The sequence below is a fragment of the Musca vetustissima genome, unplaced genomic scaffold (genome assembly GCF_032173495.1).
Source record: "Musca vetustissima isolate MV318-11 ecotype Yass unplaced genomic scaffold, APGP_CSIRO_Mvet_v1 utg97827, whole genome shotgun sequence".
NCBI classification, from domain to species: domain Eukaryota; kingdom Metazoa; phylum Arthropoda; class Insecta; order Diptera; family Muscidae; genus Musca; species Musca vetustissima.
Window position 1 is genome coordinate 28293 of NW_026884563.1, and position 27499 is coordinate 55791.

The following is a 27499-nucleotide window of genomic DNA, read 5'->3' on the forward strand; positions in this document are numbered from 1 at the left end:
AGGAGAATATGAAGATCATACCCGTACATCGGCACTCTATCATTTTTGAAAACCAGTAAGGAAAGTAGTAAAGTCGGACTGGGCCGACTATATAATACCCTTCACCACTTTGGGTATATTCTACATATGTATCCTAATAGACGTCGCCTTTTCGAAGGAACATTGACATGAAATTGAGCGAACTTAAATATGCGATCTTTATCTACAAGTAAACCGACTAACATCAATCCCAACACATGTCATTCTGCCACCTATTCTAAATTTCGTAAACAGATTTATAGCAAACTTTACACCCGATATTTGGTATGCTTCACTGTTTAAAATGTAATATCAATCCATTGATTATTTGGTGCACAATCAACATGAATAGGTCGAAGTTATATATGGAAGCAATGCTATATCTAAATATTAATTTCAGTACGTTGTGTTAATCGGCCTAACTATGGGTCTTTAGTGCACCATTTACTAAAAATCGGACGAAAGTGTATATAGGAGCTGAAGCGATTTTCACGAAACTTAGCACACATCATTCTGGACCTAATACAGTAGGGGAGAGGGGGGCACCTCTCCCCTACGGCATTTACATTAGAACTTTTTACCGGGTTAACCTACTTTATGAGGATTTATTTGGCATATATACAATGGAATTGACATTTGAAACCCACTGGGTTAACGAAATCCGGTACAATGTAAACGTACTATTACGCATATAGAGAACAAGATTGCCATATACAAAAATGTGGTTGCGGGTCGGAAAAATATTAAACCAAGATTTTATGAGCGCTGTTCAAAGGTGCCCCACGTTCAAAGGTGCCCCCCACACCCCTACCCTATGCCAAATTTTGTGCAAATCGAAACTTAGTAGAGCCTGATACTCTTAATCTCATGGTCGTGAATTCGTGCCTCACATTGGGCGCCATCTCTGTTATGTGTGATTTTGGCATAACGACTAGCTACAAAAATCTTAAATTTGTCATGAGTTCTCAACCCGATAAAACAGGACTCACACACATACATTGAACATCGGGAAATTTATTTAAATTTGCACTGAAATTACTCGTGGGAAAACATGTCTATAAGGATCTTGGTAAACCGATCAAAGTACACAGATCTCTATATTATTTATACAGATGGAACAATATCGTATCAATGCTATATACATATAGGGGAGCTGTATCTAAATCTGAACCGATTTTTTACGAAACTTTGCACACATCATTCTAGACTTAATTCACTACGCTATGCCAAATTTCGTTCAAAACGAATGATATATAAGGACTTTGGTACACCATTTACCTTAAATCGGACGTAACTATATATGGGAGCTATATCTAAATCTGAACCGATTTTTACGAAACTTTGCACACATCATTCTAGACTTAATTCAGTACGCTATGCCAAATTTCGTGCAAATCGAATGAAATATAAGGACTTTGGTACACCATTTACCTTAAATCGGACGAAATATATGGGAGCTATATCTAAATCCCAATTTCAATAGGGTTCGTCCTTGGATCGAATAAGGGACCTGTGCCAAACTTCATCCATCTGTTGAATATACCCAAAGTTGTGAAGGGTATCTTATAGTCGGCCCCGTCCGACTTTACTACTTTCCTTACTTGTTTTTATATTTGACTAAATAAATCCCTACATACAGAGTTTCTTTCTTGTAACTCACCTCAAGTTGTCCTACCTTGTATTATTGTACCTTGACGCAAACCTTGCATTCGATATTTATTCAAAGAAATTAACCATTTAAATGGTTTTATTTATTAAACCGGCTTTGATTTAAATAAAATAGTTCAATGTTCAAATTACCATCATATGCTCGCTTGTTGTACGACATATCGTTTAAAATTATCAAACACTACTAAACACATACAACCATGACAGATGGCTAATGAGTAATCGATTACTCTGCACTCATTACTCTCACAGCTAGCAACATTGACGGGCATTATTAGCAGACTTTTATTTTTTGGCACAGACACATTTTTTCGACAAAGTCCAGGAACAATTATAATTTTCTGCTGGTAGAAATAAAGAAAATTAGCATATAAAGTTGAAAAATGTGCTACACAAGCATTGCCAATAGTTGGTGATAGAAGCGAGAGTGGAAATTATCTCTTTGCCAAGGGAAAACGTGAAGAGAAAAAGTCAACGGACGGGGTCGTTGCATTGCAGAAGAAAATTTCTCCACACGAAAACTGTCTGTCAGCTGCCTCCTTACTGGTAGCCCCTAAACACGTTAAAGTTTTTTTATTTGTAAAAAATATAGGAAATTAAACAGGTAAATATTGGAATGCAAATGATTTGAATATATTTTGAGATTTAATTGTTGATTGTCTGTGACATTCATAGCCCCGCACACTCAAACACACACACACAATGATGGATGTTTCACAACCCCCGCCTCAATTGACGGCACCATCACATTTAGCCACCAACATCAGTGTACCTCCTCCCATGCCAGGTTCTCATGGCCATTACCGACCCCATTATCATCACGGCCATCATGGTAATCCGAATAAACCATATTTCAAATCATTTGGCGGTGGTGGCTTCCAGCGTCCGCATCAAATGACCCAGGATGATTTCGATGGCAAACGTTTGCGTAAAAGTGTTATGCGTAAGACTGTTGATTATAATGCCTCCATTGTTAAGAAATTGGATGTAAGTTTTTGCAAATTCAAATTATGTGGGAGAATATTTTATAATGTCTAATGAAATGAGATAAAATCTAAATTGTATAAATTCATACTAACGTGATCAAGTGAACATGACCTAATTGGGGCGAACATTTCAGAACGATATGAAGAGCTCTAGAAAAAATTTCGTTTTGAGTGTAGTTGAAGGTCCGGTCGCGAATCGTTTTGAATTATTTACCAAATGAACTCCTTACTTACTTACTTAGCTGGCTTGTTACAGAACGGTTGTTCCATAAGCCGAGCTTAAAAAAGATTTCCAAGCGCGTCGGTCTTGTGCGCAAGTCCACCAATTTGAAAGACCACGTTCCAGGATGTTGTTTTCTACTTGGTCTTTCCATCTAATTCGTGGCCTTCCTCCTTGGGGCCCTGATTATGTGTGTTCTAAAGTTCGGCAGGGATCCTTCTATTTTGTCTCGCTTTTTAATATTCTCTTAAACAATATGGTTATCAATTTGAAGCGTTTGAAGTTCATACTTCTTGAGATATGGGTCTTCAAAATTGGCCTAGACAATATGGGTATCATATTAATTTTGGATAACAATGTTTTAGAAAAAAAATGGAATTGCTCGATAAGAAAATAACATCAGCAATTAAAGCGCTTTAATTTGATACAAACAATTCCAAAGTGAATATTATAAAGCTGGAGAGAACACAGGGGTCCCAGCGTAAATGTGAAGCCTATATCTCCGGAAGTATAGATATTCTTAAGAAAAACTAGACGTGTTCCAAATTTTCTGATTCTCAAATAAGATTATTGGTAAATCAAATTTAATTTAACTGTTTCAATGGCATTATGAAATATTCTCTTGAATTTGTATGTATTAAATTTGTTTATATATTAATTGCGTATTTTTTTTACCCCATTTAGGCCCGCCTCTGGCAGCGAGATCATCGTGACCGTTATGCCCTACAACCGGAAAATATATATGTTCCCGAGTTGTTACCACCATCTAGTTATTTGGATAATCCCTCCAATGCTGTTACAACAAGATTTGTTAAGACTGCCACAAATAAAATGCGTTGTCCCATTTTTACGCTGGCCTGGACACCGGAAGGTCGCCGTTTAGTTACCGGTGCCAGTTCAGGGGAATTTACTCTCTGGAATGGTTTAACATTTAATTTTGAAACTATTTTACAAGTAAGTTACGTTTGGAGTTTAGCTTTTGAAGAGGGGTTGTGGAGTCGTAGCAACGTAACGAGTTATGAAATGGATTAAATTGTGTAAAATGCTAGGATTAGTATCGTTCCACACGGAGACATATCGTCCATCCTTCGGTGTAGAGAAAAGAAGCTAGAAAGAGGAAAAAGATAGTATAAAGGAAGAAGTGAAGGTTTGAACTGGTAGTTCAACCACGACAATTTTCTAACAAAATTATTAATGAATTAGGGGTTTCGGAGAAAAAAGTTAGGGTTTCTATCTCAAATAGATAGTAGGACTGTGGTCGCTGTGATACAGGAAACAAAGCTTACCGAGAAATGTAGCTTACACCGTTGCAGAGCCAACGGATTGGCCAATGAGCGTAATGAGCTTCATCGTACGTCCCCTAAAGACACAAGGATAATAGGATTTATTCTCGAAGGGCTACTACAACAAAAACCACAATGGGTTATCAGCTTGTTGCTTATTTCATTGTAGCCGTCATATTGCTTTTACACAATGGAGAGGTGATAGACGTTGGCAATGTAAGACTTAAGTCGTTTCGGATTGTAGTCCCCTCTGACGTTGTAACCCGTCGCTTTTCTTAGTTAAGAGAAATCTTATTGGCAAGGTTTTCGGAAGTTTTCCGATCACCTTTTCAGATAGCTTTTCGTTACTTTAGATTAACGAGTAGCTGAGAAGCATTTCCGTCAAATTGGCACACAAGAAAGACAAACCTTCCCATGAGAGACTATGGTATTTACCCAAGGATAAGAGAACTTACACTTGAAGTCAAGATATTAGTATGCGAGCACAAAAGCAAGAAGTGGCTAGACCACATGAAGAATGCAGAACAAGTAAATTGTGGTCAACGATTAAGTCACTCTCGAACCCTTAGATGGGAAAAATATAGGAGGATTGTAAGTTTGACAGATCAGATGAGGTGTGCGTCTAATTTAAACAGCCACCCTGGTAATGCTTAAGCAACTGGGTGATTCCGGAGTCAAGTACTTAATATCAAATTTGTCCGGAAGCCTGAAAGTGCCGCTACTGCATGGATTCCGTAGAACTCCCAGTATGACAACATCATTGCTCGCCATTTCCACACATATTAGTAGAGAACTGAACCGAACAGTCATGATGGTACTTTATCTATAAATGTGCTTCGATATTATCAGCCCTACTAAACTGTTCAAGGACGTAGAGAAGGCCAAAATTCTGTAATTTCGCCGGACGGCATAGAGATCATAATGTCTGTGAAGGATTGTACGATCATGGTATCGGTTCCTATTATTGATGGCATATGTGAAATGTTAAATGTATACATAACTGATCTTGTGAGTTTCTTCCATCCGGGAAATGTTAAAACATCCGCCACTAAATCCAAAGCCACGCTGTTCACCATTTGGACGTCTGATATGAAGATCCCGCTAAAAATAATGGTCAATGGAGAACATTACCTATCGTTTCGATTGTGGAAGCCACTGCTATTGACGAGAAGTAGGAACAAGGTCCTGAAATCGCAAGCCGTCAGCATTTGGGTTGCTGACGAGGAAACCTTATTGTGGCTTCTGAGGCGCCAGAGTGGTTTGTGAATGTAAGTGATACACAGTGGAAGAGTATTCAGACCTCCCAGAAGGAGTCTAAGATCCTACCCGTTCAACTATGTTGTTAATGCAGTACCTTCTTGGGAGTTATCGTCGGGAACAACTCTTTCAAAGCCTTATGGACAGGCCAGGAACGTCAGGATAGATCTTCATGATATTGAGACATAGGTCCAAAAGTACAAGCGAGAACCTCTAGATCACAGGACTATCAGACTGACCAAATTGCATTTATACATATGCAGACGTCCGGGCAGTAGAACTACCGTATGAATGCCATCCATAAAAGCAGAGGAGAACCAGTTTCATAGACAGACACGAGTAGTTTTGGCACAGCTAAGATTAGGATGGTGGAACCCACAAATCACACTGGGCGTAAATTTGTGGCACCGCTTTCATTTCTAAACAAACTGATGACCGTTCCAAGAGTTTTATAATACATTTTAAGGAAATTTTTTTGGACGAGTCTATTTTATTTCCATATCAAAACTTCGGAATGAATATTTCTGCCACTTACCTTAAGTGGATATTGGACCTGGTTGATACATCGGCAGCTTGAAATTAAATCAAAAGGAAGGTAATATTGATTGCTTATAAAGTTAGTCATTATTCATATTTTATTGAAGAGGGACTACATATAATTTAGACCCATTTGGATTTAAATTCCTTGATCGCAACATTTCTTTCCGACTACACTGAAAGCACGCGACTCCACAGCCCTGAATATTATATAATATTATTTTTACATTTTACATATATATCTCTGTTTTCGTCTAAACCCCTTTAGGCCCACGACACATCAGTACGTACAATGGTATGGTCTCACAATGATAGCTGGATGGTGACCGGTGATCATGCAGGTTATGTTAAATACTGGCAATCGAATATGAACAATGTGAAAATGTTCCAGGCCCACAAGGAAGCAATTAGGGGAATAAGGTATAGCTTAAAATTATTCATTTTTTTCTATCTACTACATTTATATTTTTTAATTGAAATTTCAAGAAAAAACAAGAGAAATTAGTTGAAATGAAATAAAAATAATAAAGAAATGGTTAGGGAGAAAACTGTAGGTTCTAGAAATAAAAAGTTATAATAAAATAAAGCCATCATTGATAGGTTTGCTGGTATTGGTTGTGCGTTGTTGATTTCCCTTTAAATAAATAAAGTTTCTCAAAAGGGGAAAAACGCCTCCAATTACCAGTTTGTTTTTTCTAGATTGTACAAAAACAACTGTGATATTTTTTTTTTTTTTGTCTTTATCAAAAACATTCTAAATAAAAAGCCAAAGACTGTTTTTATTATCCACTTACAACACACATTATAATATTTAAAACAAATTTTATTAACAATAAAAATTAAAAGATTTTCTTAAAAAAAAAATTCAAAACTAAACGTTTTTGATTTCTTTGAATTGAAATACGGTTGGTGTGCCCCTTTTTAGCCAATTTTTTTTATCAGTGACATGAAAAAATAAAATAAACCATATATTTCCCTTATCCCGCCACAGTATTCTGCTGCGCCACACACAGAAAAAAAGAAAACATTTTGAGAATAATGAAATCAAATTCCAAATCACACACACTCAAGGAGGAAGGAGGAGGCTGAGGATTTTTTTTTTATTTTTGATATAAATTATTATTTTTATTTGTTTGTTTTATAATTTTTCATTAAATTCTTCAATAGATATGACATGGGATAAATTTGTTTTTCTTTAAAAATAAATTAAAAATTTTTTCTCCGGCCAAGAAATCTATAAATCTATCTATATTAACGTCCACTTAAAATTTTTATTAAGACTGGTGTTTTCAACATGACCATGATGACTCAAGATTTTTAACTGTTTCCAGATATATCGAACATCGTTGAAGGATTCATATATCCAAATATTAAAAAATATTTATTAGATTTGAAGATACCAGACCCCTCTATATACTTAAGGCCAAATAATACAGCAACAGCACTTTCTTGGCAAGATTTTCATTATATAGTGTTATTTATTTTTTTCTTTTATATTTTGATACCGGCCACATTGAGTATAGACATTTAGAGCACCTGTTATCCGTGTTGATATAGTCAAATTTATAAATTTTCTTTTCATATTGAAAAAATTGGGAAAGGTATCGAAAGGTTTCATTTGCGTTTCTCCAAAAGTACACCTTATCCTCCCATTAGGAACCAAATCATCCTTATGAAGTGTGGCGTGTATCACAAGGTCGGCTCTGTTCGACTTGATTTTTTTTTTTTTTTTTTGAATTTGATGTTTATAAAAATAAAAATCTAAATAAAGAAATAAATTACATACAATTCATCTTTAGGTATTTTTCTTTCTTGATGTGATCGAAATGAATAAAGAATTTCATTTTCAAAAAAGCAAGGCTTTGGCATTTTTATTAAAAAAAAACTCCCCAAATAAATAATAAGCGAATTTTGTAAATATATATTTTATTTGTCTTAAAAGTTTCTCTTCTTAATAAACATTTTATTTCCTTTCTTCACGGTTCATGGTTATACAAAACGAAACAAAAACAAATGAAATAAATGTGTAATAATCAACGTCGTTTTGTTTCGTAAAAAAATATAAATCACCTTTGCTTCATTGTGTATGATGGATACCACCTGCTGCCTGTGATATATCCCGTTACTCGACGCTCGAACGAACTAATATTGAAATAAATAAATAAAAACAACTACAGCTTCAGTCCGACGGATAGTAAATTTGTTAGCTGTAGTGATGATGGTACTCTGCGTATATTCGATTTTCTTCGTTGCCAAGAGGAAAAAGTTTTAAGGGGTAAGTACAATAATTTTGAATACTTATTTCATCAATGCATTTCAATTTGACAAACACATCTTTGTCAAATAAACAAACGATTTAGTTGAACAAATAAATTTAACTTTCCGAAACACGATGACTAACACGGCGTGTTTTCCGATTTTTTTCAAAAACTCATTAAAGGTTTTTATAATGGAAAGCTTTCCTTCTTATACCCTTCATCACACTGTGGTGCAGGATATTATGTCTTTGTGCACATGGCATTGTGGCAGGCAAAAGGAAGCGAGATAGACACATGGTTCCTTTTAAGAATATGCATAGAACCATTTTTTAAGTCCATTTATGCATGTCCGTCCGTCTGTCTGTCTGTCCATATTAAATTGTAAACAAAGTACAATTCGAATTGGATGAAATTTGGCACAGCTCATTTATTTGGCCCAATGACGAACCCTATTGAAATTGGGAAAAATCTGTTCAGATTAGGATATAGCTCCCATATATTTTTTCGACCGATTTAAGGTATATGGTTTACCAAAGTCGCTATATATCTTTCGATTTGCACGAAATTTGGCACAGCGTACTGAACTAAGTCTAGGATGATGTGTGCTAAGTATCGCGAAAATCGGTTCAGATTTAGAAATACCTCCCATATATTATAGTTTCTCCCGATTTTAGGTAAATGGTGCAGCAAAGTCCCTGAAAATCATTCGATTTGCACGAAATTCGGTACAGCGTACTGAATGAAGTCTAAAATTACGTGTGCTAAGTTTTGTGAAAATTGGTTCAGATTTAATTTTAGCTCCCATATATAGTTTCGCCCGATTTCAGGTAAATGGTGTACCAAAGTCCCTATATATCCTTCGATTTGCACGAAATTCGGCATAAAGCACTGAATTGCGTCTAGAATGATGTGTTCAAAATTTCCTGAAAATCGGTTCAGATTTAGAAATAGCTCCCATATATATTTTCGTTCGATTTTATGTAAATGGTGCACCAAAGTCCCTATATATCTTCCTATTTGCTCGAAATTTGGTACAGCGTAATGAATTAGGTCTAGAATGATGTGTGTTAAGTTTCCTGAAAATCGGTCCAGATTAAGATATAGCTCCCATATATATTTTCGTCCGATTTAATGTAAACGGTGTACCAAAGTCCCTATATATTTTTCGGTTTGCATGAAATTTGGCACAGCGTACTGAATTAGGTCTAGAATGATGTGTGTTAAGTTTCGTGAAAATCGGTTCAGATTTACATATAGCTCCTAAATATTTTTTCTTCCGATTTTATGTAAATAGTGCACTAAAGACCCAACGTTTTAGTAGTTAATATAAGTTAATTTCTGGCAAGTCTTATTTAAATCGGTTCAGATTTTGATATATATATATATATATATATAATATTATAGAATTTTTAATCACTGAGTATAGAAGTTACATGACCGAAGTTTAGTATGGCTAGTCGAAAAGACAACGATTTAAAGAAACGTGTATTTATTAGACTTTTTTTTTTGATTTAGAAACCATTTTTTACCTTAAAAATGAGAACTGAGATAGAAACAACAACCAAGGCTGGACAGTTAGTTGATTGTAGCCAAAATGAAATACACCCTTTTCAGATGCTATTCAAAACATTTCAGTTTAATTAGAGAATTCCATTTGCATGCGCTGGTTAAATCTTTCTTAGTATCGTTATACATTCCGAGAGGAACACATCTTGTTAAGCCTGCCAACAGAATTTCTAATAGTTTTTATACAATACATAACTAGGGTATTATAAGAATGTGGACCCAAAGGATTGAAAATAATAGTATACTGATGAATCGGTCTAGCAATGTGTGTATGACCGTATTTTCTTTACAATTATCATATCATTTCCATATCTAACAAACAGTCGATTTATTCCGATCTCAAGCGCTAGATATCTACAAAGTATATGCTCAATTGTTGTCAGCTCTTCCCTAATTATACAGTGACATTTTATGATACCAACATTGAATTTGATCTCCCTTTTCCTCAGGCCAGATGGTTTTTAAAGTTCTACATCGAGGCTCCTCAGACAATCTAGCAGTAGATAATACGACTTTTGCCAGTGAAATAGCCGAAAAGTGGTCGCTCCCTCAATCAGTAGACATACTTGTTATTCCCCCATATCACCTTCTCTCTCAAATAGTGTTTATCCCGAAGGGAATGGCATGTCGACCCCAGCTAAACTTAGAGTGAGCTTTTCAATGCCACTAAATCTAAATTGTATCACCTAAATCTAAATTGTATCAAACTTAGTACCTATAAATACAAATTTCGAAAACTACATCCATATCCCAATCCTTAATCTTAATTTCAAATTTCAGCTCCTAAATCCAAATTTTATCAAATTTAGTACTATTTAGTTAGTGCCTTTTTTTACAAAATTTCCAAAACTACCTACATCGTACAATACAATAGAAATCTTATTTGCTAATTTCAGAATTCAAGCCCTATCGGTTCAACCCAAAATTGTACCAAATTTAGTACTATTAGTACACATTAATGCGAATTTTCCAGATTCCAGCTTCTGCAAATTCAAATTGTACCAAATATAATAAATTAATTTTCATATACATGAGTAAACACTTCCAAAAACCACCTCCTTACATCGACCGTACTTCCCAACCTTTTACGCGTTCCAAATTTCAAGTTTTTAGCTCTATCCGTTCATAGACTACGAAAATTTACCAAATATAGAACAACCTCGGAAGCAATTCAAAAAAAAAAAAAAAACTCTCTGGTACATCAATCCTACATTCAATCACAGATATTGCTACTAATCCTAAGAAATTTGGTATTGAAAATGGGATATATCGGTCCACGTGTTAGTGTAGCTCCATATAACGGTACCACAATTTTTCAATATTTTAAGGATTTTGAACACGTACTCCCAATTTTCGAATTTCTATGTATTTCAGACACGTTTTTAAACCGAATTCTAATTCGAGACTAAAATCTTTCAGGTCATGGTGCTGATGTCAAATGTGTCCATTGGCATCCCCAGAAGGGTTTGATTGTATCGGGAAGTAAAGATAATCAGCAGCCCATCAAATTATGGGATCCCAAAAGTGGTACAGCTTTGGCTACATTGTAAGTTAAAAAAATATTCTTACATAAATTACATAATAAATAAAACCCATATTTTTTCTTTTCACACAGACATGCCCACAAATCGACTGTGATGGACTTGAAATGGAATGATAATGGCAATTGGTTGATAACCGCCTCCCGAGATCATTTACTCAAACTGTTCGATATACGCAACCTCAAAGAGGAGGCTCAGGTGTTTCGTGGCCACAAAAAGGAAGCCAGTTCTGTGTCATGGCATCCCATACATGAGGGCCTGTTTTGTTCGGGAGGCTCGGATGGTTCCATACTGTTTTGGAATGTGGGGTAAGTTTGAAAAGAGGTTTATTTTTTCTAAATATTAATTTCTGTTTGTTTGTAGGACCGACAAAGAAATCGGCTGTGTTGAGACGGCCCATGACAGCATTGTCTGGACATTGGCTTGGCATCCGTTGGGCCACATCTTGTGTTCCGGCTCGAATGATCACACAATTAAATTTTGGACACGCAATCGGCCAGGTGATTTAATGAGAGACAAATATAATTTGAATACCCTGCCGGCCAGTTTAGCGGCCTTGGATGATGGTGAATATGATGATGCCATCATTCCCGGCATGGGACCGGAAGATAAGGTCGAATTCACAGAGAGTTTAACAGCCGATAAAGGTTTCATACCCGGTCTTGATTTGGATCCATCGAAAAATCCAAATCGTGAAGCGGAAAAGAAGGTACCCTACAGCAAACCTATACCACGTAACTTCCAGGCCCAATGGGCTGGAACACGTCGTCCCGATGATATGGATGATGATGGTTACAGTGTTCGTGATCGAAGGCAGGATAAGGGCGATCTGACACCGCAACAGATTAGTGAAAATGCCATAGAGGGAATGTTGGCAAGTGGTGTACTGACCACAATGGATCCTCAGGCCATTGTGGGTATATTGGTATATGGACGCTTTATAAGGGTGCATCCTGATTCAAGACTTATGTTGGCTGTACGCCAAGGACCGGATTATCTAAATAATTATATAGATGCGGGTAAATTGGAGGAGTTGAGAGATGTTGTACCGGCTAGGGATCGTTCACGATCAATGTCTCCCACCTTGGAGGGTAGAGAAAGTTCTCCGCCCTCAAAGAAAAGTCGCTTCGAACCGAGACAACATAATCCGCAAGCGGTGTTTGTTAAGGAGTTGTTAAGTCTAAAGAAACCTTTCCTGCCATGTTTGTTGAATCTGAAGTCGCAGCCACCGGTGGAGCAGCGTATGACAGATTCACCACAACCCAATAGCAACAACAATAATAATAACAGCAACAACAGCAGCTTTCAATCACAATCTCCGGGGCCATGGGCAAATAATTCGGGTCCTTGGAATAATTCCTCAAATGGTCCCAATCAAAATGGCTTTAATAACAATAACAACAACAATAGCAATGATAAAAATAATGACATGTATTCCAATCAGCCGAACAACTCCAATAACAAAGCGAATTCCAACAATAGCAACAACCAAAATAATCCGAACAATAATAGGCGGAATCGACGTGGCAATCGTGGTAATGATGGTGGTGGCGGAGGAGGAGGCGGCGGTCGTAATCGTGGTCGCAACAATCGAAGATTTTAAAAGAACATATAACCTTCCTTCCTCCATATCTCTCATACTCTTCCTGAGAGTCTTTCCTCAAGAGCATAAAAATTACTACACCCACTGCTACTAACAATAGTAAAAAAACAAATAAAAGGAAATAAAAAAATAATAATTATTATTTAGTATATAATTGAAATCTAAGTACATGCTAAGCTTTGAATTTATTTTTTTAAACCACAGCAACAACAACAAACAACTAAATCCATAGAAATTTATTAACATTGTTTTTTTATTTCCTCAATATAATTCCATTGTATATTTCATTATGATATCTACACTTCCGGTTTTTATTATCAACTGCTGCACGTCATTATAATTGTAAAAGATTTTGTTGTTTTTTTATTCAATTCCTTTTTTATATAACAACATACATACATATATACCCTAACTACCTTGCGCCTATTCCTTTCTTTCCTATTTTTTTATTTTTTTTCTTCTTCTTGTGTAATTTTAAAGCTAGATCTTATAAAAACAAAATATGTCTAAAATATAAATGAGAAAAGAAGAAAAAAAACTAAACTAAGAAACCTCCTGTAAGAAATTAAAAAAACAAACGATGAGAAAAAAATAATATAAAAAAATTAAAATAAGGTACAAAAACATGAAAAGTTGTTTAATTTTTTTTCAGGGCCCAGGATTGGTTTAAGAATAATAAATTAATAAATGTGAATATTTCCATACATTTTTTGGAAGGAGTGGAATTTTTCAGTTAAATCCGAGCTATAATCGTCACATTTTTAAATATAATTTTTTGAAGGACTATCCGAGCTATAAGCGAGGAATATCAACTTTTCTCAGTTGCCGTCTTTAAAACTGTTTTGACACTTCTTCCACTAGAAATATTGTAAACAAATAAAAAATTGAATAGAATATTTCAGAAAAACTAATTATATGTGATGATAAGCTCAGTGGAACTATTTTTTGATGATAAAAATGATGTTCTATTAGAAGGCATTTAAGTGATAAATCCATTAGAACTACCATCAGTTCTGTGAGTAGATGCTTATGTTTAGAGAAATGTTCAATCAACTGCTCATTTTAGCTTGAAGGCGTATTTTCGGTTACCAAAAGTTGCCTTTGTGTACTTAGTCGAAGCCTTAAACCCTGTTTTCCGAAAAGCCCGGCGGTCAACAGAAATTCCTCCTCTCTTAAAAGTGTGTGCAGCTCTAAGGTTTTTTGCTGAGAGAAGTTTTCAAAAGTCCCATGGCAATGACTTCAACCTTGGCATGGCTCAACCCACAATGTTGGTGGTTTTTGCCGATTGTTTCCAAATTAACAGAGGAGGAAAAAGGGAAGAATAATATATTTTTTTCATTCGAAAACAAAGTCCCCGGGTGTTGTCGGATGTATTGTTTACATACACGTACATATCATGGGCTCAAAAGATGTTCGCCATTCTCTACCATTCATTTGGAATGCGTGTTGGTGGGCCATAGCAGTTAAGGTCTTCTGAAATGGCCTTCCAAACACCACCGATAGTGGCTTTGGTTTGACCAAAAGTCCGCACGTCGCGTGCTCCATTTGGGTGAGTTTCCATTCGGGCAATTAAGACCTCAAATTGTTCTTTTATAGTAATACTAGCATATACCCGCTACTTCGTTAGCGAATGTGGGATGTATTTAAAACCACCCTATATCGATCATTATTGAAATTTTAGAACCATTTAGTACCATAGTATGTTCTCAAATATATCTCTGTATCTCAACCCTACACACCCATTCCGACCGCAACAGAAATCTACCTCTATACTAAATTTGGTGTAATTTTTTACCATTTGTACTCTTGTTATACTTATTTTGAAAAAAAATCACCCAAATCCAAATTGAGTATCAGTTAGTCCACATTAATATAAATTTCCATAACTACCTACTTTAGCAATCATAAGTACGAATTTCCAACACTTCCCACATACCACAATCTTAATTCCAAATTTCAGGATTCTATCGGTTCACTTAAATCCAATTTGTATCACATTTAGTACCACTTAGAACACATAAGTAAAAATTTCCATTACTACCTACATCATGCAATCAAATTGAAATCATGAATTTGATAAAATTAATTATAATCCAAATAGTATCAAATTTAGTACACAGTAGTACGAATTTCCAAAACTTCCTACTTAACCCAAACATACACTCCCACAGTGATCCTAAATCCAAGTTTCAGGATTCCAACTCTATTAGTTCACTCACAATTCAAATTGTAGCAAATTTAGTAGGGGAGACTGGGGCACCTTCGGCATCGGGGCACCTTCGGCAATCGCGTTTTCGATATGAAGCTCTCATCGTACATCACTAGTTTCGATACATTGGCATCTAATATCGAAATAAATAACTGACACAAATTTTGAAACTTCTAGCTAATAAGCTTATGTAGATACATAGGTTTTTGTATTTTTATAGATGTTTCTGTAATATTTCAATTCCATTTCGTAAGTATTTCGTGATAAAACTTTTAAATTTTTTAAGACAATATTATTAAAAAGTGGTTAACTACGATGTGTATTATTATAAACATATTTAAAAATATAATGTTTTTAAAAATCTGATCGAAAAAAATGAAAAAAACTATAAAAAGTACATTCGGGGTACATTCGGCATTTTAAAGTGGGGCACATTCGGCCATATACAGATTGTGCAATATTATTTCCTTAAAATATTTTTGAGTTTGTCTTTAAAACTAATCCTTTAATATGGCTCGAAATTGCATATATAAGATCAAACGTGATTTTATTGACGAAAATGCGATAGAAACCCCCTATTTCTGATGGTGTGTGCGACCTTGAGATGTAAACGTCCGCCGCTAGAAAATATAGCCCTAAAATTCAAACATTGTGTGACGTATTAAAACCAAATAGAGCCTTTAGAGGATCAGAATTTCAACCAGACTGATAGCGATGACAATTACGCGGCTATGACTATGGTGCCGAATGTGCCCCATCAATTGCCGAAGCTACCCCGGGTTGGGGCACATTCGGCGAATTTGACTTTTTTTACAAAACTGTAAAATTTATTAACTAATACTATTTTTTTATATCTTTTTGATACTATTTTTTATAATTAAGTGTCACAGGACAATAATCAGTCATAAAGTTGTTATATATGTTGAATAAGTACTGAGATATAGAGCTCTAAAAAAGTGCCGAAGGTGCCCCAGTCTCCCCTACATAGTTGTACCAATGTCCAAAACTTCCTACATACCTCAATCCTACACCCGCACTGTCATCCTAAATCCAAGTTTCAGGATTCCAACTTTATCGGTTGACCTACAATTCAAATTGTTCCAAAGTTAGTACACAGTACATCCCTACAGTGATCGTAAATACAAGTTTTAGGATTCCAACTCTATAGGTTCACCCACAATCCAAATTGTACCAAATTTAGTACACAATAGATCGAATTTCCAAAACCTTCTTCTTACCCCAAACCTACACCCCTATAGTGATACTAAATCCAAGATTCAGGATTCCAACTCTAACGCTTCACCCATAGTTTAAATTGTACCAAATTTAGTACACAGTAGTACGATTTTCCAAAACCTCCTTTTTAGCCCAAACCTTCACCCCCAGAGTGATACCAAATCCATGTTTCAGGATTCCAACTCTATCTGTTCACCCACAATTTAAATTGTACAAAATATAGTACACAGTAGTACGAATTTCCAAAACTTCCTACTTAACCCAAACATACACTCCCACAGTGATCCTAAATCCAAGTTTCAGGATTCCAACTCTATTGGTTCACCCACAATTCAAATTGTAGCAAATTTAGTACATAGTTGTACCAATGTCCAAAACTTCCTACATTCCTCAATCCTACACCCGCACAGTCATCCTAAATTGAAGTTTCAGGATTCCAACTCTATTGGTTCACCCACAATTCAAATTGTACCAAATTTAGTTCATAGTTGTACCAATGTCCAAAACTTCTTACACCCCCATCCTAAATCCAAGTTTCAGGATTCCAACTTTATCGGTTGACCTACAATTCAAATTGTACCAAATTTAGTACCATTTAGTACCCATAAGTATTATTTTCTTAAACTGAATCCTGACCCTAATCCTACATCCCTACAGTGATCCTGACCCTAATCCTACATCCCTACAGTGATCCTGACTCCAAATTTTATTGTTCCCGCTCTATCGGTTCACCCAAATCCAAATCCTGACCCTAATCCTACATCCCTACAGTGATCCTGACTCCAAATTTTATTGTTCCCGCTCTATCGGTTCACCCAAATCCAAATTGTACCAATTATAGTACGATTTAGTACTTTTCGTACTCATAAGTAACAAATTTCCAAAACTACGTACATACCCCAATGTTAATATCAATTTTCAGGATTCTAGCTCCATTTGTACCTCCAAATCAAATTTGTACCAAATATAGTACCATATAGTACTTTTCGTACACATGAGTACACGGTTTCAAAACCATCTCCTTATATCGACCCTACTTCCCAACCCTAATTCGCATTCCAAATTTCAAGTTTTTAGCTCTATCCGTTCTCATGCTACAGAATTGTACCAAATTTAGTACATGTTCGTACATTTCGGATAGTTGTAGTTCGAATTTCCAAAACCCTTTGGTACATCTATCCTACACTCCATCAGTGACCCTCAATCCAAATTTCAGAGTTCTAGCTCTACTGGTTCGCCAAATACAAATGATATCATATTTAGTACTTTTTAGTACTTTTCGTACCCTTCTAGTACGAATTTCCAAAAACCCAGCCTTATCTGTCACATTTGGGCCAAGAGTGACCCTCACCCAAAATTTCAAGATTCTAGCTTCAGCCGTTTCGTCTGGGCGTTGATGAATCGTTAAATCAGTCAGTCAGTCAATCACTTTACTCTTTTATTAGTATAGATTAGCCAAATTTCAGTTCTTATTGCTAAATACGACTAAACAGCAACCAGAAATAAATGGTTGCCTAAAAATTCTATTTGAAGCAACTGAAGTTGACAACATTTGCAATCCATAATTCAAATTTGGCAACTGGCAACGATACTAAACTATGGTTACCATCCGTAATCGACCTATAAGTTCTTATTTAGCTAGAATACACGTTCTTACCTTCTCCCCCGTGGAGGCGGTAAAAACCGTGTATTTTTTGTCACTCAAGTCGAAGCTGTTAATTGTCTTCATAAGGAAGTCCGCAGACTCCTTAGTTCGACAATTAACAACCTTGACCCCTTTGTATAAGGTGATCTGGCCAAACCGTAGCTTCGTCGATTAGCAACCATTTATCTTCGCTGATGATTCCGTCAGGGTCAGTTCTCGCAGATCATCCAGTACCTCCTGTGGAGCAGGAGGTACTCCTTCGACACTACTACCGACGCAAACGAAGCAGAACTTTGTGCAGCTGACGACTGCGTGGGTCTCTTGGCAGCAGGTTTTGTTACTCCGAGGACTTCATTCTCTTCACAGCTGTGACCGACTACTGCGCAATTGTCACAACCTTGGATATCGGTTTCGACAATTAGGCAGAGGGTGCATTACCAGGTGCCCTATCAGCCTTGTTGGAGGCCTTTTTATGGGCTCTCCGTCGGGCTGTCTTCGACCGTCCCTTACCCTCAGCCTATGACTGACAGAGCTGTAGTTCTGGGAGGGGACGACCTTCACGGGATCCTTAACGCTATCCGCGATAGTTTAGAGGAGCAGAGTAGGGAAATCTTCGATCAGTTAGACAGGCTTGTACCGGAAGAGCAATGCGGGGATACGCTTCCGTAGGACCTGCTACTAAATCTTACCCTGACTGATGATGAGCTAGACACCACGGAGATTCCGGCAAAGTCTACACAGGGGGATTGTTGTAGCCTCAATGAAGGAAGCGTAGACCTTGTTGACCGACTGACTTGAAGTCTGACTCCAACAGGTCCTTTGTCGGCACTTTCCGACAATAAACTACAAAGGCAAACGGCGACGGGGGCGATGTCCGACGATGGGGAATCTATCGAGACCCCAGCAACGGACAGCGGCCCGAAGGTCGGAAATGCCCGAGAGGTATCTGATGCGAAGCACTACACGCGGGGAGGTCAATGTCCACAATTGAAATGAAATGGGGCCAAGATATGCCTGGGCTTTGCCATGTTAAAGCTAATCAAAGCCGTTACTTGGTATATCATATTTCGCAGCATGTGAATCGATTGGGCTAAAAACTTGAAATTTGTAATGCGTATAGAAGGTCGATATAAATAGGTGGTTTTGGAAGTGAGTACTCATGTATACGAACATAGCGACAGGACAGATGTTCGTCTCAAATGAAGCCCGTCAGCGCTTTTACTATACCCATAAGGTGTGGTAGAACCCATCCCGCGACTACCACCAACTTCCTACCTACCCAAATGGGTCAATGTCATTAATTGTTTTCTTAAGGAAGTCCGAGGGCTCCTTAGATCTACTGTTCCGACGATCAGTATCGTCGTTCACTACCTTTCAAATACCTATCAATTGACAACCAATGATCCTCACTGATGTACCCATAGCGGTCAGTTCGATCAATGATTACTACTAGTAGGTATTCAGGAGCCCTTGGTTGAGGAGCAGTGTCGCTCAGTTTCGGTAACGGCAGGTTTGGCTGTCACCTCTCTTGTCAGGATTCTTCGTCGACGCATACAAATCAGTTTGCGGGGCATCAAGCGATTGCGTGGATCATGTCGCAGCAGGTTGCTGCTCTTAGGAGGACTGGTTTTGGGAACACAACAGCAGATGGATTTGCAGAGTTGGGTTGTTTCTCGAAGAGGGGTTGCATCTTAGCCGCCTTTCTGTGAGTTCTCCTTCTGGCCAACTTCGCACTACCTTACCTCTTTCGCAGTGGAATTTCTTTTCAAGGAATTCTCAACATTTAGAGATCCCTTAGAGGGCTCTGATTGAAATTATCTTCCCGGTTGTGCTCGGGCAACTTACGGCCCTCTCCTCCATTAATGGGGTAACTAAGGCCGCCATTACACGTGACGTACGACTTTCTTGCGATTTAGAAATCTCTCGCAGTATCATTCGGATCGTTTCAAGAGAACATTCGAATGAATTTAGGTTTCTTTAAATCAGAGGGAATTTCTTACCGATTGTATTCCCGTTTCTTTAAATCAGAGGGAATTTCTTACCGATTGAATTCCCGCCTCGTTCGATGGCCCAGTTGCAGAAATGATTTTCTATTAAGAAGTCTATCGCAGCGTCAATAATTCCGAGAGAACTTTCGAATGAATTTCCTCTAATCATTTTAGGTTCCCCAGAGGAAATTCCTTACCGATAATCGGCTACAAACTAGTTCTTTGTGTGAGGACCTGAGGCCAGCCTTAAAACTTGTTGAGGTGCCCAGGTATCAAGAAGGCTCCATTCGAAAACAGTCGGAAACCTGACTGCAAACCGTGAAATACTGATATGCACGAGATCGCCTAACACCCCAGCCTTAGGTAGATCACTTTAGGAAGGAAGTTACCTAAGACCTGATAATTGAATATTTAGAGGCACCATTCTTGCCTCATAGACACTCGATCATTTCCTCCAAGACCCGCTAATTTTTCGCAGCTGCTTATTTAAAATACGCAGCTACAGTCAGCAAAATTCAATGTTAAACTCTCGTAATTTTCCCTCTCGCAATTAGCGTCCATTGCGATGCGCGTGAGCTGACGTTCCATGCCCGAATACGAGTAGCTACCATAATCAATCGAAAGTTTTGAGGATAGGTAGTTTACTTACCTCGACTTAATTTATGCGGCATTCTCAGCTACCTAAATAAATATCATTAACCATTTGCAGATAATTCTGACGAAACATGAAACGCTATTCGTCTTGCAAACTTAGTTACGGTGGGGGAGCAAATATTCTATCCAAGGATTCCAAAAGATATTTTTGAACTTTATTTTTTTCTTTATATTACATTTATTTCTAAAAATTAGATATGAAAAAAGATAATTCAAATTTTGGATTGAAAAATTGTTTAACACTAAATTAAAAAATATAGATTAAATTAATGGACCGTACGGAGGGAGAGATATAATTTCATAATTATACCTCAAAATAAGTAAAAAAGAAACGGAACCAAAATCTTTTGAAAATGATTTAACAACTAGGACTACGATCTAGTGAGGGTAATCTTGAACTTCGCTCTGATAATTTATGACGACTTTTGTGTGAATCCGAAGTTGGTGCGGTCACTGGTGATTTATGCCGTGTTGAACTACGTTCCGAAGATCTACGTTTGGACTCACGGCGTTCAGGTGTCCGACGTCTAGACGTGTGTTCCGACGAAGAGTGATGTTTTGTCGAGTGACTTTGATCTGTCGTTAGAGAATTGTGACGTGATCTACGACGTGATGAATGTTCCTCATTGTATGAATTACGTCTAGACGATTCGGAATAGTATTTTTCGCGGCGTGATCTGGGTGCGTGTTCTTCGCCATCATCATCATCTCTTGCGTCATGTTCCTCATCACGTGATGAATTTTTATCGGGAGCTGAAGATTCATTGGCTGAATGTTCAGAGGTGGCATGACCACTGTCTATGCCAGCACTACTGCTGCCACCACCGCCGCTACTTGCAGTTGTTGTTGGTGGCAGATTGTTGGTCGCTGCCAAAGAGGCATTGTGTGCCAAGACGTCTTTGTGACGTTTGGTAAACGTCTCACGTATTTCACGTTTCTCATGACGCATCCTTTCTTGCATATCCTTTTCAATGGTCGTCTTAATTATCTCCGCCGATTTGACCAATTCATCGGTTTCAATGACAACTTTACTGCTCCTCGATGCCGATGATCGACGATCACGACTACCATCATCACGACGAGACCATGATCGTTTTGAATGTGTTCTCGAATGTGAACGAGAACGTGATCTCGATTCATGTGAGGTAGAACGTGATCGACGTGTTGAAACCAGTTTGCGATTAACTTTCTCTGGAGGCCTCAATTGTGTTGGCGATTTAGAGCGTGATGATTTACTACGATTTTTGTCTTCACGTGAACGTACACGTGACCGTGAACGAGATCTACTCTCGGAACGAGAATAAGATCTGGAACGTGATCGAGAACGCGACCGTTTCGAATAGTGACGATGTCGTGAACGAGAATGGGTGCGGGAACGTGATCTTGAGCGAGACCGACGATCTCGTGACCTGGAGCGTGAACGAGATCTTGAACGTGATCGGGATCTTGAACGAGATCTGGAACGGGTGCGTCGATCTCGGGACCGGCTGCGAGATCGTGAGCGGGAATAGCGTCTAAAAAGAAAACAAAAAATTAAACTCTTCAAAAACTATTTTTAATTCGTATGCTTACCTTCCCCTCGAATAAGAGGACTTATGATAATTACCCCTACCACCATCCTCATCATCCTCTTCGTCGTCATAACGACGATCACGATCGTCATGATTATAATGATATTTACTATAGGACGATGATTGACCCTCGTAACCACCACGACCGCGTCCTCGTCCCCTGCCACGACCACGTATACGTGGTGCAAATCCCCGATAATTCATTGAAACCGGAAACGTGGGTGGCCGATACATTGAAGGCAGACCAGGAAAGAGACCGGGTATGTTTCCATATGGAAACATTGTCAATGATTTCATCCATTCCGCAGCTGCCTCAGTATTATAGTTGGCACCCAGGGCTGCAATAGTTTTAAAAGGATTAGCAGCAGCATTTGCCGCTACAGCAGCTGCCGCCGCCGCAGCTGGATTTGGAATGGCAGGAACTTCTGGTGTGGTGGTTACTTTAGCTGCTGCCGCCACGCTAGTTGTTTCTTTATCCTTTTTCGTCTTCAGCAAGCCAATTAAGGGGGTTTGATTCTTTATATCTTCAACAAGTTTTTGCTGATCGCTGAGCAACTTCTCTGTGGCACTTTTATATTTTTCAACTAAACGCTCACGCGCGGTATCGCGAGCCATTTCAGCTTGATATTTTGATGATGAGGTGGAGCCATATTTCGCCAAGTGTTTGAGCTGGAATGAAGGAAAAAAGAAAAAGGGAATTAGTTATAGGAGGAATCAAAGACAAGGATCTAGAACTCCTCTTGACCTTCTACTAGAAGGCCGAGAAATATTCATTTTGAAGACCAAGAGGTATTGTCATAGAAGACCTACATTTTCCCAAGGGGTCTCAGAGCCTTAAGCGTGAATTTTTATAAAGAATATTTTCCAAAGGGTCTCATAGCTATAAGCTTGAATGTTTCAAACAATATTTTTAATCGAGACTCAGAGCTTTAAGCGTGGATTTTTAAATTATATTTTCCAAAGGGGTCTCAAAGGGGATTTTTTAGGAATATTTAAGCGTGGATTTTTTAAAGAATACTTTCCATAGATGCCTCAGAGTTTTAAGCGTGGATTTTTTAAAGAATATTTTCCATAGAAGCCTCAGAGCTTTAAGCGTGGATTTTTTAAAGAATACTTTCCATAGAAGCCTCAGAGCTTTAAGAGTGGATATTTTAAAGAATACTTTCCATAGAAGCCTCAGAGCTTTAAGCGTGGATTTTTTAAAGAATACTTTCCATAGAAGCCTCAGAGCTTTAAGAGTGGATATTTTAAAGAATACTTTCCATAGAAGCCTCAGAGCTTTAAGCGTGGATTTTTTAAAAAAATATTTTTCGAAAGGGGTTTCAAAGCTTTTATAACGAATATTTTCAAAATTGGTCTTAGAGCTTTTAGCGGGGGTGTTTTAAAGACTATTTTTTCAAAGGGTTCTCAGAGCTTTTACCGTAAATTTTTTAAAGAGGCCTAAGAGCTTTAAGTGGATTTTTAAAGAATATTCTCCATAGAAGCCTCAATGTTATATGCGTGGATTTTTTTAAAGAATATCTTCCATAGGAGGCTCAGAGCTTTAAGCGTGAATTTTTTAAAGGATTTTCGAAGCGTGGATTTTTTTTAAAGAGAAGGCCTTTTTAGGCTTCTATAAAAAGCCGAAGTGTCTTCTACAAAAATATCGATGGGTCTTCTTTAAAAGTCAGAAGGGTCTTCAATAAGAATATCGATTGGCCGAAGCGTCTTCTATAACAAGATCGATGGGTCTTCTACATGAAGATTGTTCTACAAAAAGATTGAAGGGTCTTCTATAAGAAGATCAGAAGGGTCTTATACAAGATCGAAGGGTCTTCCACGACAAAACAGAAAGATACACGTGCGTCCACCGGATAAACACCAATACCGCAGGGTCTTCTGAAAGACCGTAAGACCTTCTATATGAAAACCAAATAGGTCTTCTATATAAAAACCGAATAGCGTTATATATGAAAACCGAATGGGTCTTCTATAAGAAGACTGAACGGCATTCTATAAAAAGACAACGGAGTTTTCTATAAGAATACGGAATGCTTTTCTATATGAAGACCGTAGTATGTTCTTTAACCTTAAAAATCCCACATGGTCTTTTGTAAGAAGGCCGAAGGGTCTCTATAGGTTTTCTTCTGATTTTTTTTAATTTTCCTTCAACCCAATCTCTTTTCCAACTCACCTTTATCCGACTAAAGACCTGTTCCAATATCCGTATACTTTCCAATTTCCTTTGCGCAATCATCAGTTTCCGTTCTTCGACGCGTATCTTTTGTGAGATTTCAATGGAACCTTTCTCTTGGATCTTCTTCAGATGTTTCTCTTTGCGTTTTTCTTCACGTTCACGTTGTCGTTCCAGTTCGGCTAGCTTTTCTTCTTCTTCTTTTTTCCTGTAATTTGTTTGTTGTGCAGGAGGAGGTTTTTGTTTTTTGTTTGTTTGCATTCTCTAGGCATTTTTCTTTTTTGTTGTTGCTTTTGGTATTTAATATTATTTGTATTTTGTTTCTTTCTCGTGTGTTTGGCTTTTTTGTTATTGTAATTCTTAAACCAGCATGTGGTTGTTTATTTAAGAAACGTGCTAAACAACTACTGAGAAAGCTTTCGTTTTTTGTTTGTAAAGATATGAGGTTTCGAAGAGGTTTAATTTTTAAATAATTTAAAAAAAAAAATATTTGGAGTCCAGAATTAAATTAAATGTGAATTGAAATTTTTTTACTTCAAGAAAACGTTATTTTGTAGACCAAAGCCAATCAAAAAACAAATTAAGAAGGTTGGGTTTGAGATTCTATTGTGTCAATTTTACTGTGTGGTCGAACAGTGATGGAGGCAAAGCTAAAGTTCTTTAGATCTCTATTAGGGTTTCCTTTTTAAATATTTCACCAATATTGAAATTGAATATTGACTATGGAGACTTGAGTGACTTAACATCATCATTTAGCTAGACTTTCCCCTTCATATTTCCTAGGTAATTCAGATCCGTAAACCCGAAAAACCTCATATCTTTACAAAGACATTTTTTCTCAACTCCTTTCTTTGTTAATATTCGAAAAAAGAGATACATTAAGGACACACTACGGATTTTAAAAAAAATATGAATGTTCAAACCTTTGTTCTTCCAGTTTTTGTTGCTCCAATTTTTTGCGCCGTTCAACTTCCTCCTCCTCGGCCTTAGCTTTGGCAATGATATGTTTTCGTACCCTTTCTCGACGTTGTATTTGGGCATCACTTAAATGTTTTGTGGTATCAAAGGTCACGCCGATGTTAATCGCTTGGGTTTTGTCGATATATTTGCGCACCAACTTCATACCACGAAATTCATCCATGGCTCGAACGAAGCCAACATATTCGTCGAATTGGACATAACTAAAATTGGGAGAAAAGAAAAAAATTTAAATTTTAAATAAACAATTAGGAATTAATTTTTAAAAAATTTCAAAGGAGTCTCAAATCAATTAGCCAGGTTTTTTTAAGAATATTTTCCCAAAGGTGTCCCAAGGAAAAATTTTTAATTTTTTTATTAATCGTGGATTTTTAAGAATTTTTATACCAAAAACCCTTAATTTTTAATGAATATTTTCCCCTATGAATCCCGAGCAATAAGCGTGAATTTGTTCAGGAATATTTTCTTTTTTCATTTTAAACTACCAAGTCATCCTTGGAGAGCCGTCTGAATTAGAGGTCAAATAAGGAATAATACGACAAATTGCAAATGCCGATTATATGTAATGGAAGATCATTCACGATCTAGCAGAATGTCGCTTTGAGAATTTATGAAAATTCATTCAGTTTCTACTTGGGTATCATCGAGAAAATTTTAGCCTAATAAACCGGCGTCCACCAACCAGAAACGTCAGGAGAGAGAAGTTTTAAGAGAAGATGGAAGTTCGAATTGCTCTGAACTGAGGTCTGTAGATGTTTGAACCGGTATGGAGGTGATCTAAAGAGGTTCGAATTGGTTTGTACATTTTCGAACGAGTGTTCGGAAGTTCCTTAGTGATTCGAACCTATATTGATACGTTCTAAGATCTCGAAATCGGAGTTGGCATGCTCTTTAGAGGTTAGTAATAATAATGAGAATCTCTATAGAGAATCAAAAGTTTCGTTCTATTGTAGAAAAGCTCTGTAGAGTTACAATCTTGTGTTAATGAATGAACTCTTTGCAGAGAAACGTCGATGTGTTATTAACACATCGAATCTTAAATAAACACTTTTCGCTTTAATAATGCCATTCTTCTTATATTAAAGAAAAAATTGATACAACATTTACTTACGCTTCAAAAAGGACCTCCTGATCGAATCCGAATGTTTTCATTCCATTGATATCAGCATTCATTTTCTTGCGATATGGATCACAGATGGGTATATCCACACAACGGACACTGCCAAATTTCTCGAAAATTCGTTTAAAAATACCCTCCGATGGTTTGACATTTTCTTCGTTTTCCATGTGACGCGGGCAGAACCATTTAATGGGTAAATGTGTCAGGTGTATGGTATCTGGCCGTTCACCCGCCTTCATTTCATCCATTTTATGGGCATCACGAAAAAATGAATCCCAATCGTGACGGGTGGGAAAATCATCCTTCGCTTCGGAGACTCGTACCCGAAAACTTTCATGAAAACCGGAAATTTTCAAAGATACCCCATCAAGACGATTTATACACGATCGAAGACGTGATCTATCATCCAATTCGGCTTCGAAACGTATAAAATCCACCGTTGTCTTTGAGACCTGTAGGACACAGAAATTTGATTAACCTCAGTTACTTTCAAAACTAGTTGTACTTGCCAAATTTCGTGTCTCACCTTGAGTACTAGGAATTTATCCGGTTTTAGGGCTTGACTTAGTTTTTCCATAATGTCAAGATTTGATATGGATTTGCCCATTTTGTTGATGGGCAAGGCCACCGATATATTCAACTTGGCCAAAGGCTTGAGATAAAGACTGTGCGGCAAGTAGAGTGGTACACAATCAGCCACATGTTCTATGGTCTGGATATTCATCATTTTTTATTTTAAATATTCGTTTTGTTAAGCAATTTTTGTTGTCGTTGTTATTTTTGTCGTCGTTTGTTTAATAAATATTTGGCCATAAATTTGGCACATTAATATTTGTTGTTGTTGTTATTTTTATTATTTATATCAATTTGTTTATGACGTTGGTTTTTGTTGTTTTGTTTGTTTTCAAAAATTACATTAAACAATTTTACAAATTAAATATAGCGGCAAAATTAAACAAGGAAAAATGATGCATTAAAAAATACAAAA

General features: G+C 37.1%; 2 protein-coding genes across 2 annotated transcripts; one reads left to right on the top strand and one right to left on the bottom strand.

The window, feature by feature from the left end:
• Positions 1–2370: 2370 nt before the first annotated feature.
• On the top strand, positions 2371–12937 carry LOC133331534 (pre-mRNA 3' end processing protein WDR33-like). Its single transcript, XM_061539919.1, has 7 exons — positions 2371–2673; positions 3577–3846; positions 6238–6389; positions 8147–8244; positions 11213–11339; positions 11409–11642; positions 11698–12937. Exons 1-7 carry the CDS (start codon positions 2389–2391, stop codon positions 12935–12937), a joined length of 2406 nt encoding a protein of 801 aa, XP_061395903.1. The 5' UTR covers positions 2371–2388.
• Positions 12938–21027: 8090 nt separating this feature from the next.
• On the bottom strand, positions 21028–27238 carry LOC133331535 (A-kinase anchor protein 17A-like). The gene is made up of 6 exons (XM_061539920.1): positions 27038–27238; positions 26503–26963; positions 25337–25594; positions 24414–24621; positions 22242–22909; positions 21028–22183 (listed from the first exon to the last, which is right to left on the bottom strand). Exons 1-6 carry the CDS (start codon positions 27236–27238, stop codon positions 21028–21030), a joined length of 2952 nt encoding a protein of 983 aa, XP_061395904.1.
• Between the last annotated feature and the right edge of the window lie 261 nt (positions 27239–27499).